At 42.0% G+C, this 14371-nt stretch overlaps 1 protein-coding gene across 1 annotated transcript in view; it reads left to right on the forward strand.

Annotated features, from left to right (window-relative positions):
- The window catches only part of neto1l (neuropilin (NRP) and tolloid (TLL)-like 1, like), a 100265-nt gene that overhangs the window by 65047 nt on the left and 20847 nt on the right, over window positions 1-14371 (forward strand). The window contains exons 5-6 of the mRNA XM_084048374.1: window positions 7238-7279; window positions 7579-7706. Of these exons, the coding sequence (XP_083904500.1) occupies window positions 7238-7279; window positions 7579-7706 (170 nt within the window). The remainder of the gene's footprint in view (window positions 1-7237; window positions 7280-7578; window positions 7707-14371) is intronic.

Genomic DNA, 14371 nt, shown 5'->3' on the forward strand with positions numbered 1-14371 from the left:
GGGTCTTCAACGTTTTCAGGCCAAGGACCCCCTAGCTAAGAAAGAGATGAAGCAGGGACCCCCTACTCTATATTGTATAAAATTGTGTTTCAGATTAAAGTTTTTTTTACTTAGTCTGCTCTTTTTTCCCTCTACACCTAGATCTGCTATTTTTGGCTAATGTTCCCCTCAGAAAAGGAATTCTAGTGTTCAAGTGGTTAATGTAAAAAAACGAAATCCTATCACACAAAGATTTGGCGGACCCCCTATAATAGCTCTGAGGACCCCTTAGGGGTCCCGGACCCCCTGTTGAAGACCCCTGGTGTAGAGGGAAAAAAGGAAGGAGCCAAGGATAGACCCATGGGGGAACCCCGGTCAACGAAGTATATACGGCTTAAGTAAGTAATTAAAGGAAATGTTGCATGGTAATGCCAACCGTGACATTCCACGGTTGTCAAAATGTACTCATTGTGAGTTTGACTGATTTTAAGTGTCGAATAGAAATATTCAATGAATCAGTCAGTCATATTAAATTCAAATCTTTATTAACGGACTCGGGTCCATACTGTAGAAATACATAAAAAAGAAACTGGACAGGAGAATAAATCATTAAAATGTACAAATACAGACTTAAAATACACACAGACACTTCAGCCAGTGCACCCTTCATCTGGATGAGTAGTGTGGACAGCTCATCACAGGGCTAGAGAGCGCCACAATGATGCCGTTTGCAGATTCCTGAACTTAAACATTAGATTTGTCAAAAGTGGTTTAAAAGGTCCTCACTCCTGCCTCTGACTTGCTCTCTCCTCTCTCGGCTTTTTGTAAAGAGCATTCTCATTGTATCGTTATATGCGACTTGCAACCTTTGAACGCTAGATGATTTACAACATTTTCATAACATATTCATGTACTGTGTGTAATTGATGTATGGATCAATTGAGTGAGGGGAGGCTGACAGGAAACGGAGGTGATTGATCATGGCAGGGATGAGCCTGCGTTATTGGAATTCAGGTACTGGTGTCTTCAAAGGTCATGGGTCAAGGGGGAGGAGTTCACCAACAGCTTCTTATGACAGTAACCATGGTATAGAATAGTAATTTATGGAGCTGTGTGCGTGCACAAGGGTGTGTTTGTGTGTGTGTATGTGTGCGTATCCCCCCGAAGCTGCTTGGCCTTGTGACCATGCTAGGTTAAGTGATGGCAAAGCCCAATAATAAATCTCTGCCGTATGACCAGCACCGATGACCTGAAGGTCACTGTTTCATTAACTGTCTTCCACTTTGATTTTCTCAACTGCCTGCCTGGCGTTCTGCTTTATGCAACCACACAAACCACGGAATCCATTTGTTTGGACGTTGGAAGACTGTTAAGCACTTTCAACCTGGCATCCTTATTTTTGCATGTCATTATATAAGACCCTGTTGGTCTCATACTTGAGACCAACAGGGTCAAAACGTTGTATCTGCTGTTTGACGCAAATAAAAAACTTGGAGCATTGATTGAGTTGCGAGCCCCCGCTTTGTTTTCATGAATCCAGAGACGGTGGATGTGCGTTATTTTTCTTTGAATGTTGGGAGAAATCACCCACATTTTTAACATTCAAAAATGAATTATAATAAAAAGAAAAAAACAGTTTTCCCTCATTATTTTCTAAAATTGTGAAAATAGCATGTAAGATCAGCTATGTTCATGATGCGACACCATCATACAACAAAGTGTAAAATATGGTTAAAGTCGTTTTATGTTTTGCTCACATGGGTTTTGTTCACAAGCACTTGCATGAGCGCGCGCACGCACACATTCTCTCTCTCTTTCAAACAGAGATCAGCACAGCATCGCAACACACTGAGGTGAGGATTCAAGGCTATGTGTGTGTGCTCTGAGAAGAGGAGGAAAGTGATTCTGTGATGTACTGTATATGACAAACAATATTTTAGTGTATCTGAGATGATATGGAAGTAAAAAAAAAATGCTGGTGCATTGTCTTCAAAGGGAGATATAGCACTTAATCATACCCTTGGAAAGGGTTTATAAGTACAGTGGTATATTTAAACCCTTTCAGTGTGACACTATTTTATGGAATATAAAATATACACTGAAACTCCATAGAGCAGTGCTTCCCAAACATACGGTTGCAACCCATGTTTGGTTGTGGACCCGGTTTTATGGGTCTCGAGTAAATATCAAGTTCTTAAAACATTTTTCAAAAGATTTCCAGAAATAATATTAAAAAGTGGAAATTGTCAAACAATTCCCCAAATATTGAAAATAGCCAATCTACAACCTCATAGTGTGTCACATGAGCTTGAATGATTAATTAATCATGTATTTTTCTACTTTGGGGTCCCAATGGCTTTTTATAGATTCCTAGTGGTTGAAAGGATGCTCACACTAATTAGACTGCCTGCGGCCAGTCCAACATTAATTACATTTTTTAGTTTTGACTCATTTGAGACCCTATAATAATTTTCTTTGTTAAATTGACACTCATTGTAAATGTGTACACTTTTGAGAGTAAAGTGAACAGTCAGTGTATTACAATGTACTGAACGTCTTCCCTTGTTGCTCCTGGAATGCAATCAGCTCTGCCAAACTTTAGTTTTTTCTTTGGGCTGTTTCATTGTGTCGCAGTCGGTTTTTGAATGTGAAAATCGTCAAGAGGATTTACTGCAGCTAGAGCGCCTCTCATCACCCAGATTTGCCTGCTGTCCTCTGGGCTTTCCCCTCCGTTCACCAGTGGGGGGGGGGGGGGTGTTCAATTCCTCCGAAACCCATCTGGAGCACAGCTCAAAGCCAGCCATGAGGTCTGGTAGGGCCTTTGTGTTTTTCTGCCTGGCATTGCATTTGAATAGTTAATGTGAAAGCGACACTCATTTCCTCCAAATCCCTACTTTGATCATAGGTCTTATCCTGTCTGTCAGCTTGTGTCATCATCAGACATGTTCAATACACCGCCCTCACCCCCCCCCCCCCCCCCCCTCTGTCCTGCTGAGTTGCGCTTACTTTCTCTCTCTATCTGTCTCTTTCCCTCTCTCTCGTTGTCTTGTCATCTCCTATCCTTGTCTTGCTCATTCTCTTTTATTTTAGCCATTTCTCTGATGAATTCTCTGTCGCTGGCCTATTAGCATTGTCAGATTCCGGACCCACTTCTCATATCCAGTGAAGCTCACAGGCTGTATCTCTGACTCATGTCTAGACATGGGAAATGAGGACACACGCGCACAGAAAGAGAAAGAAAGAAAAAAGCAGTGATATAGGCGAGGCGTCCATGCTGTGCAATCAGCCCTTGTTCTACACACGGAGTTCAGACAGTGGCAGCCATGTCTGGATTTGACAAAAGGGACAATCAGGTTTATCGTTATTTCTGTCCTCAAAAATGAGTGTCGCCTGGAGCACACTGCCAAAGGCACATCCCTGAAAGCACGAGTACTCACTGTCATCGTATTGGAATGAAACGCCAGCGCTGGCTGCTGCTGTTGCTAAGGTATAGTTCTACCTTGATACTTTCAGAGATAATACTGTGTGTGCATGATGACAAGGTGGCTGTATGTGATACATTGCAAGACCCTATAAGTGTTATTTTAACTTTGAGAGTCTAAGGGATTGTACTGTGTACTGGACATGGCTGGTACGGAAATACCCTGCGATTCATGGAGATGGAACAGTCCACATTATCCTGTGTCTCCTGCAAGCTGTTTCTTTCTTTGTGTTTTTGTCTTTGTGCAACGCCCGTCAATTATATGCACCTAAAACATAAACATAGGAGCCAAATTAATTGAATTTCGAAATGAGGAAGAATTTGCTATTAGAAATGGCTATTAACTTGGATTTAATGTCTTCTTTAGAAGGTGCTGTTATTTTCTGAAGCATGTCAGATGTGTGTATTACATGTGCGGTGGTGGGTGAATGAAAAGGTATCTAGTGAAAGATAAGAAAAAAATAATAATAATGTCAGTAGATAACACATGCACAGTAATACACACCTGTAGCACGAAGGCGCACACACACACACACACAGTTCAAATGTGATTGAAAGACAAATTGTTCAAGAGAAGTTATCTCGGTTTAGTATTGAGTCTTGAGGGACAAGAAAAGTGTGAACTTTCTCTACCAGGAGATGGTAACAAACTTCTGTGAGGCAAGTTGATGTAATTTAATGTAACATTGTCCTATACTGCATTACTGCTGTTCACCTCATGTCGCCATTTTCTGACTTAGCTCAGAGCCTCTGTTATCTTACATGTGTGGCCTGGGACTTTTGCTAGTGCAATAGTTATGAGAATTGTCATTCTTTTCAGTATACTGAATCCTTCAGTAGAGTCCACTGAAATGATTCGTTCACCTGTTCGTTCAGCGTTTGGCGTTCAGCGCACCATGTTCACCCAAACGTCCTCTGACGCTATGGGATCTAAACTCCTGCAGGCACTCGTCCTGCATCGGGGTGGGGGGGCTTGTAAAACACGTTTCTTTGATAGATGAATGGCCCGAACTACACAGTTTGCGAGGAGGATACAATTGTTTAAGTGTAAAATTGTTGAATTAGATGATTAGATTCATTATTATAAGATTTAAATGATCGAATCAGTCAAATAAGTTAATTAATTAAGCAGTTTTCTTTAGAAGCCTAGTACATCTTCTTAAATTACAACATGGAACCCAACCTGGAAATACATAAGGGATTTTAGCATGCATGTCAAACTGTGATAAGGGTGAATAGATAGGTGACAGCACTGTGGCACAGATACCTAATGTGCTGGAAGGTAATGTAGGGGCGGCAGTGGCTCAGGAAATAGAGCGGCTATTTCGATCCCCGGCGCCCCTTGTTAATGTCAAAGTGTCCTTGACCTCTGCCATCGTTGTGTGAACGAGTGTGTGAATGGGTGAATGTAGTGCACATTGTAAGGCCGAAGCGCTTTGGATAAATGCACCATTTACTATATAAAGGCACCATTTAATCTGCTGTAGATCCACTGTCCGGCAAACGTATTTCAGCATTTGCTATTGAGTAAAAGGTTGTGGTGGATACCTCTATTGTTGCTTTCTTCCTGGGCAGGGTTCAGTTATGAAGCTTTAAACTAATCAGAGACTTGGATTTAACTTGAAGATGGTTTTCTATGATTGTTGGTATGCCAACAAACATAAGTTATAATCTGGTTTTCTGTTGTGTGTGCAGATATCTACATACACTTATACTGTATGTTGGTTTGTTTACTGCCACTTTTTAAAAATCTGTTTATTGGGTTTTTTAAAGGCATTTCTGTGCCAGTCCATAGTGCACAGGCTTTGATTGGGATATTGAGAAAATAGGAAGTAGATATGTCAGTGTGTCCCTGACATGGAAGCGTCTTTGTGAGAAGAAAAGTGGACGCAGGCTGGCAAGGTGAAGGTACATTTTTAAATGGTTTTGAGCATCCGACTGATAAGGGTACAAGCTCTAATAATGATCTAATGATCAGTTCAGACCATCATTCAGCTCAGGACGCTATTGAGGATGAATGAATCATACTGTAATGACATACTGTAATGTCAAGCTGAACTACTTGAAAACTATGAACAATTTTTCTTTTGGTCATGGTCTTGTGGCCACCAACTTCCAGCCTAATCTAGTTACCCCAGACAACATGCAGCACAGCAGATCTACAGTAGTATATTAGGAAATACATACCGCCCATGGTGGTGGGTGGTCTCCATAATTTACTCGCCAAAGATTACATTTACCCACATTTGGGTTCCTGTAGCAGTGTCTTGACTGCAAATGTAGTACTGGTGGGTGTTAATTTGGGGCCCTGAGTGAGTCACTAACATTCCTCCATTCTAAATAGTAGCCTAGTATACATTTTATTCTTATCGGTTAATGGTTGATTAATGGTTGATTAACCATTAATGGTTGATTAACCATTAACAAGTTTTAATTAACGGTTATGAAAAACATTCATAATGGTCATCCTGTACAACCAACCATCCAATAATAATTTTGTGTTCCAAGGGCCAAATGAAAGCTCTGCTGGCCGGATGTGGCCCGCGGGCCGCCAGTTGAATATCACTGGTCTAGGGGTTCAAATTGGCCATGTTCGGAGGGAAGCCGGGCAGTAATGGTGATCTGTGTCACTGGCACTGCACCAACGACTCCTACAGGTTGGTCAGGTCAGGGCACCTGTTCAGTGGGGAGCCGCACTGGAAGGAATAGCACGGTTCCTCCGCATGCGTTACACCAGTGGTTCTCAAAGTGGGGTCCGGAGACCCCCAGAGGTCTTTGATGGGGTTACACACTTTATTATAACCACTTTATAAAAAATAGCAGATATTCAAGCTCACAGATCTGCTATTTCTGAAGAAAAAAAAGTATTGTCAAGAATGTTGAATAATTTTGAATATTTTAACACAAATCTTCTATTTCGGAGGTCCCTGGCACAAAATATTTTCAGATGGGGGTCCGTGGCCAAATATGTATCAATTTGGGGGTCCTTGGCACAAAATAGTTTGAGAAACACTGCGTTACACACTCTTGAAACTCCTCGCTGTCAGCTGAAAAGAGGCGGACCAGCACTGACACGTGTATCAGAGGTGATACGTGCTCACCTACACCCTCCCTAACGAACCAGTCATTAGGGGAAGGGACTACAAGTACAAGGGGAATTAACGACTACATTGACATTGACGTATAAATAGAATCTGCACACTTCTATAATGTTTCCAGGGGTGCTCTATTCTATTATTGGCCATGGAAATGTCACCAGAACAGTATTCTCTCAGCTAACTAATAATTGAGTAACTACTTTTTACAATCTAGGCATTTAACAGACTAGTGTTGTACAGAGTGACTTACAAAGTAGAAGATCAGAGTAAATGACATGAACCCTAGTAAACAAATAACTGTGAGTGCAAAGAAAAGAAAGTAAATGGAGTGCAGAGAAAACAATTTAGTGCTACAAATTAACTGTGATATCATCAGGTAAACATTAAATCTAGCATCTGTCTAAAAAACATGCAATCTAAATAACAATCTTAGCATTTGTGTACAGGCAAACAGCTCTAATGACAGCAGCCATTTCACATTTTCTTTGCAGGAACTTTCCAAATACATTACAAGAGCCATATTACATAGTTGTGTATTAATTAAATCTCTCTCTCTCTCTATCTCTCTATCTCTCTCTCTCTCTCTCTCTCTCTCTCTCTCTCTCTCTCTCTCTCTCTCTCTCTCTCTCTCTCTCTCTCTCTCTCTCTCTCTCTCCCCCCCCCCTTCATCTCTCCTCAGATCCAGACTTTGCAGACTTGGGAGTTCCCCCACCTCTACCCTGTAGGTATACCCCCCATCTTGTCTGTCTGTCTGTCTGTCTGTCTGTCTGTCTGTCTGTCTGTCTGTCTGTCTGTCTGTCTGTCTGTCTGTCTCACATGCCTTATCACTGCTATAAGTGTGTTGCATTGTTTGTGTTTGTGTATAGAGATGTTTAATGTGTGTGTGTGTGTGTGTGTGTGTGTGTGTGTGTGTGTGTGTGTGTGTGTGTGTGTGTGTGTGTGTGTGTGTGTGTGTGTGTGTGTGTGTGTGTGTGTGTGTGTGTGTGTGTGTGTGTGTGTGTGTGTGTGTGTGTGTCCCAGTGTGTCAGTACGACCTAGCTGGACCAGAGGGAATTATTGAGTCTCATCAGATCACCAGAGATGGAAAGGCCGGTGCCTTGGAGGCTGTGGACTGTAAATGGTACATCCGTGCTCCTCCTCGCTCCAAGGTTAGTGGCACAGACATAAACACAGACAGACAGACAGACATCACATACTGTACACAGACAGACAGATAGACAGACAGACAGCCCAAGTTTGAGTTGGCTTTTTTTCAGCACCCCCTGGTGGACTCATTTGCAGTCAACGCAAGTGAAAGTTTTGGAGGTGCTCTCTAATAGAGGCATCCCAATTTGTAGTTGAATGGATGGTGTGTTCATTATCTATGGCGTTTTGCGCGTGTGTGTGCGTGTGTGTGTGTGTGCGTGTGTGTGTGCGCGTGTGTGCGCGTGTGTGCGCGTGTGTGTGCGTGTGTGTGCGTGTGTGTGTGTGTTTGTGTGTGCGTGCGTGCGTATGTGCATACATGCTTGTGTGGGCTTGTTCCTCCACCAAAGAAAGGTTTATTTGGCGTCGGGCCTTTTTTTAAATCAGCAGGCTATTGCAAAGAGGACAAGAGGGATGGAATGATAGAGCGAGAGAGAAAGAGAGAGAGGGGGGGATTTACTGCTGATGAAATAGTGTTGCCATGTTGTATGACCCTGAGGTCTACAACAACACAGATTTGTGTTCTTCTGCCAGTCAGAGGCGTTGTTAGCATTTTGAAACATTGGGGGCGATGCCCAGATTTTTACCCATTTATTATCTATAACTGCGCCATTTTCTAATTATTTATTGGTGAAAAGATGTGCAACACTAGTATTCTACCAAAAGGTTCTGGCCAGGTGTCTGGCTAGCATTCACAACATGAAATAAAAACAAACAAAATTAGTTCTCATTAAACTTCAACATTATTTGCAGCAGCAGGAATAAAACCCTAAGAAAGAATAGGCTATGACAAACTAAGTGCCTCATCTGTCTTATCACAGTGTTTTCAAGCTTTTTGTGCCCAAGGCACACCAAAGGGTCAGCATTTCAAGGCACACCTGTATATAGCTCAACAGTGAGGTAATTTTCTGCATAGACTTACCATGAGCTGTTGTCTCTCTCCCTCGAAACGATAGGAAATCAACAAAAACATTTTGTTATATCATGATTTGTGTGCGTGGGAACTCATTTTAAACAAGCTTAGTGCTTTACGAGTTATCCAATTTACTAGTCCTTGTATTGTGAATTGTACTTCCATGTACTGTTTCTCATGTCTTACAATCAATCATATTTGTGATGTCATAGAGAAATACTACTGTACCCACAATCCTAAAGTGTAGCAGTGACATTTCTGATTGGTGCAGCTTGTGTTGCACCCGTGATGGTGGTAGTTTTTGCTACGACTAGATCACATTGCCCCGAATAATTAACTATAGAAACACTATATGCCATTGTTTACTGTTAAGAAGAAACAAACTAAACGATTGTTCGAAAGCGCTGAAAATGTGTAGGGAAACAAGGTGGATGTCAGGATGTCAAGTAAATGAGTCCCTACTGGAAACCTGTGAATGGAAATGACAAACAGATGACAACTTCCTGTGTACAACTGCAAGGCAGAGTTGTGGAAGAATTGTCTGGCTTGAGAGACTACTCTGTGTCCCCTTCTCCACCAAAAGGACTTTGGTTCTAAAACCGGTTCCGTTCTAGATCCTTGGAACCGTGGTGCTTTACAGCAGTGGTTCTCAAACGTTTTCACGTTAAGGACCCCCAAATTGACACTTATTAGCCCGCAGACCCGCATTTGAAAAGATATGCCAGGGACCCCCATAAGAGAAGATTTGTGTGTGGCTCTAGCAGTGATTCTCAACCATTTTAATTTCAAGGACCCCCAGTTTGATATGCATTAGGCTACGGACCCCCTCTGGGACCCCAATTTATATTGTAATATCAATGTTAATTTAACTCTGAGAGTGTACAAATGGAACCAAATGGAACCGTTAGTGCATTTGGTTCCATTTGTACACTCTCAGAGTTACAGACCCATAAGGGTTAATTTGGTCCCTAACTAGACCTATCTATCATTTAGCTGGGGACTCCCTGGAACTCCCTCAAGGACCCCTGGGCGTCCCCGGACCCCACTTTGAGAATCAATGCTTTACAGCATACCGGCCGCGAACTATAAGACAGTGTGATTCATTTCCGGTGGAAACACTCTGAACTGGTTAAAAATTTGGCGGGGAAAAAAACCCCAGATGTGTCTCATCTGCTGCTACAGCAACAGGAGATCAACTCTTTCAACACCTCCTAAAGTCCAAGGATAATATAGCATAACAATCTGGTTAACCACTTTAACCCTATACATCGGATATTTGAAAATAGCCAATTTACGCGGTCACAATGTGTTGCATCGTTTTTTGTTGATCTGCCATTTTCAAACAAATCTTGACAAAATGTGAAATAATTTTTGAAACATTTCAACAACACAAATCTTGTCTAGGCGTCCCTAGCGCAAAACATTTTCGGATTGGGGGTCCGCTGGCCAAATGACATGGAAAAGTTTGAGAACCACGGTCTTATCAGACGAATTGGTTGCAGATACAGACACCATATTGACTTATGTTTTCTCATTAGTGTGGCTCATTCCTCTGACTGCCTAGATTGCACCAGTGCTCCTGGGAGTGAGATAAGGCACCCTGTAGTGACAGCTTAACTGTGCCTCTATTTGTTTCGCTAATGCATGAGGCTTTTAACGTAACAAGACCGTATCCATCTCTCTGTCTTTAGTGCCGGTGTGGCCACCGCACAGTGATCTGCCTTGCCCAGGTTCAGGAAAATAACTGATGCAAAAGTGCTGCTTGGTTTGCAACATCTAGAAAGAGATGTAATGGGGCAGTGGTTCTCAACCAGTGGTCCGGGGACCACCAGTGATCCTTGAGGGGGTTCCAGGTGGTCCCCAGCTAAATGACGGAGAGTCGGTAACCAAATGGACCCGTATAGATCCTCTTGAGAGTGTAACATTAAACCAAATGGACCCTTGCGGGTTCATTTGGTTTCATTTTACACTCTCAAGAGTTCAATTATTGTTCAACATCTGCACAATTAGAGAATATAGAAGAATTGTTGTTATGTTTGCCTGTTATCTCTCCTATGGTACCAGCAAAAACCTCAAATGCCGAATAAATAATGGACCTTGATATGAAAGGGTTGAAAACCACTGTAATGGGGGATTTCATATAAGGCATTGTACTGGACCACTGACACACAGACACATAGACACGCACACACACACACACACACATTCAGACACGCACGCACGCACACACGGCACGCACACAGGTCCACATGTCCATGCATGGATGTATACATTTGTAAATGCACGCTACAAACACATTGTTTGTGATACAGGTAAATGACTGCCTCATGTGGCTGTAGCCCTATAGCTGCTTGCAGACATGACTGGCTGAAAATATTTGTGCTAAATTAGATTTATGGCCAGAGCAATTGGTCTGTGTGTTACTATTCTCCCAGACTGCAAATCTCCAGTATGTTCAGAATGTCCTTGTATCTCTTTTGTGACAACCTCTGCTTCAAACATTAACCACTTAAACTGTATTCGACTTCATCGCACGATGGTGTTGTGCCACGATAATAGCCATCTACAAGCTCACAGCTTGTAGATCAGCTATTTTCGCAAATGTTTAAATTTTCTGAAAATATTTGAAAATGATTGACCATTTTTGCCTATAATAACAAGCCCAAAACAGGGACGCCAGGTTGAAAGTTGTCAAATAAACTCAAGCATCTTGAACTGAAGGCCTATGATGTCATTCCCGAGTCCCTGCGGCCATCAGAATTGATTAATTGATCGAATACTTAATTAGACAGAAATGTAAACAGCACCAGGTACAGTCAAGACATTTGAGCTAAAAGGATAACACAAAAAAGTTCTGCAGGGACTTGTTTCCATTGTGGTCCTATGTATTCAATTCATCAACATAGCAGAAGGAGAGGTGTTACAAAGGAAGGGGTTTTAGGGAGGGCTTTGGCCTCTCTTAAATGTTATGGTGTATTCAATAGGGCCGCATTGATTCCTCAATCCCTCTAAGTGGAGTGGATTAGTCTGCCAGAGGAGCAGAGCTACGGTCCCAAAGAGGGGCATAAGTCACATCAAGAACGGGACTCTGTGTGTGCATGTGTGCGCGCGCATATAGTTGTGCTTTTATGTTTGTGTGTGCACGTACGGGTGTGCAGTCATGCCTGCATGCCTGCACACCCTGTTCCCAGTTCTTTTAAATCACAGCTATCTTTTGCCACTACCTTTGAGGCTTTTGAGTCCTTTCTTGTGCTGCACTGTAATTGTATTGTACTCTGTGAACAACTTTTGCGAGGCAGTGTTACAGACTCTCTGTAGCATTCACAGATTGTGGAAGAATTGTCTAGCTTGAGAGACTCGTGTATTTACTATTGCATTCTTGTCCTTTTATACAGTAATGTGTTTCTTTTGCACTTGGTGTAAATGCTCTTAACGTTTTGTGTAAAGCACTTTGAATTACCGTATTATTGAAAGGTGCTAATAAACAACGCAAATAAACTTGCCTCGCCGTATGGCAGAGGGAGAACGACTGAGGCTGGCAGAGTGATGTATTTTACTAGCCCAGTAAATCTGTGTCATTGGCACAGACAGACAGACAATCTTTGTACAAATCTAGCCTCACTCTTCACCCACCACACAGCAGACAGAGTTTTCTGATAAACAATTACTTTCATCCCCAATTTCTCTTTGTTATTCTCTTTTCACTTCACACGCCTGCATGAAAGCAGTTGCAAAGACACAGAAGGTGCCTGTGTGTGTGTGTGTGTGTGTGTGTGTGTGTGTGTGTGTGTGTGTGTGTGTGTGTGTGTGTGTGTGTGTGTGTGTGTGTGTGTGTGTGTGTGTGTGTGTGTGTGTGTGTGTGTGTGTGTGTGTGTGTGTGTGTGTGTGTATTAGTGTGCGCAGGGCAGTACTGCTGATGCAGTGCTGCACTGTACCCAGTGTGCCAGAACAGCAGGGAGATAATGGCATGTTATACCTGGGGCTCTAATTACACTTTACTGCTCCAACACAGGAGAGGAGGAGTTGGAAGGAGAGAAAGAGGGGATATGAGGGTGACAGTGAAGGAGAGAGAGGGAGATAAGAGAGGAATATACTGTTTTGTAAAATATCATAAGGGTAAACATACAGTATAGGGTCGACACTTTGGTGCATTGTGCGTTAATTTAAAGGTAGGGTAGGTGATTTTCTTTGGTTAAAATACGTGTTAAATAGCTCTATATACTGATAGTACTCGTTGCTATAGAGTGTTTGTTCAGTAACAGGAGTCTCCATGTCTCTCCAGCTCTTTATTATACAGAAAATGCATTTTCAGGTTTGTTTACCAATTGCATCCAATCAGGATAGAGAACTCAGACTGGAGTCAGATTAAATAAGTGCAATTGGAAGTGATGACACAAAGAAATAAGCAGACAAAATTGGAACTGGAACACTGATAAATGGGTACTCTGTCCTGATTGTCTGACATTTTGCAACCTACCTGAAAATGTATTTTCTGTTTATTAAAGCTGGAGAGACGGGGACACTCCTGTTATTGAACAAACACTTTTTAGCAATGATTACTCAGAATATAGTGTTTTACTTTCAATCTTTTAAACAAAAAAACAAAAGATCACTTACCCTACCTTTATCTGCTGTAATGCAGTGTGACATTAACACTTTTTTGTATCCTGAGAGGGCAGAAACGGAGATTAGGAGGAAGAGGCAAAATGGGGAGAAATGAGATATAGGAAATATGGCCGCTTAGGACTATCTTGTTTTATGGCAGTTTCTTGGCAGTGTTGGATATCCCATAAGACACTTACTGTATGTCCAGTTATTTTCAAATACATTTTTCTTTTTTTCACATTTGTGGCTCGTCCTATGGGAAGAACAGAAAGCACTTTAGGAGATGCACTCTATAGAGGCCCCTAACATGCGATTCCAATTTGGGGTTGTTTTTGTAGAAAAGAAATAGGCCTCTCCCACTCATTTTGGAAGGCAATTACAGGCAAGCCACAACAGATAACACAGCCGATAAAGATGGTACAATATAGACAATATTCGGACATACAGTATTATATCATAGCCAGGTTGCTATATAGGCTACCAACAGGTGGTCCGGGATCCCTAGGGGGTCCTCAGAGTTACTAAAGGGGGGAGACAAACTTTTGTGTTATAGGAACTTTTCTTTTTACTTGAACCCTAGCATTCCTATTCTGTAACACAATTTGACATAATATGTAGTGGGGGTCTCTCTGCTTCATCTCTGTCTCAGCTAAGGGGTCCTTCTTCTAAAAAACGCTTAAAACCCCTGCTATATACAATTCTGCCGAACAGTGACGATATATTGTAACAACTAAAATGACATAGATGCTTTCCTGGATTGAAAGGTGTAACAACGTATAGGCTTTCCAGGTCTAAATGGGTTCAAATAAAATATTGGACCCTCATTGTGACACACAGTCAACTTTTAGCTACTGCAGGAATGTGTTCTTGTCCAGTCAGTGATGGATTCTGCATCATTATTGGGGTCTGCAGAATCAATGTGGAGGCATGCTGCTTCGTAGTGGAGCCAATACTCTCGGCTCACACAGTCTGATTGTATCTACCTGATCCATTGCCTTGGTTTTTGGTTTTATGAGGCCATCTGCACACTAGTTTTTCACTGTCATTGGCTTGTTCATATATTTTGCCAATGGGGATCCTACAATTTGCATTTTTATGTTGAATTATCTCTTT

Source organism: Gymnoscopelus microlampas (assembly GCF_963454915.1).
Source record: "Gymnoscopelus microlampas genome assembly, chromosome: 22".
Classification (NCBI taxonomy): Eukaryota; Metazoa; Chordata; class Actinopteri; order Myctophiformes; family Myctophidae; genus Gymnoscopelus; species Gymnoscopelus microlampas.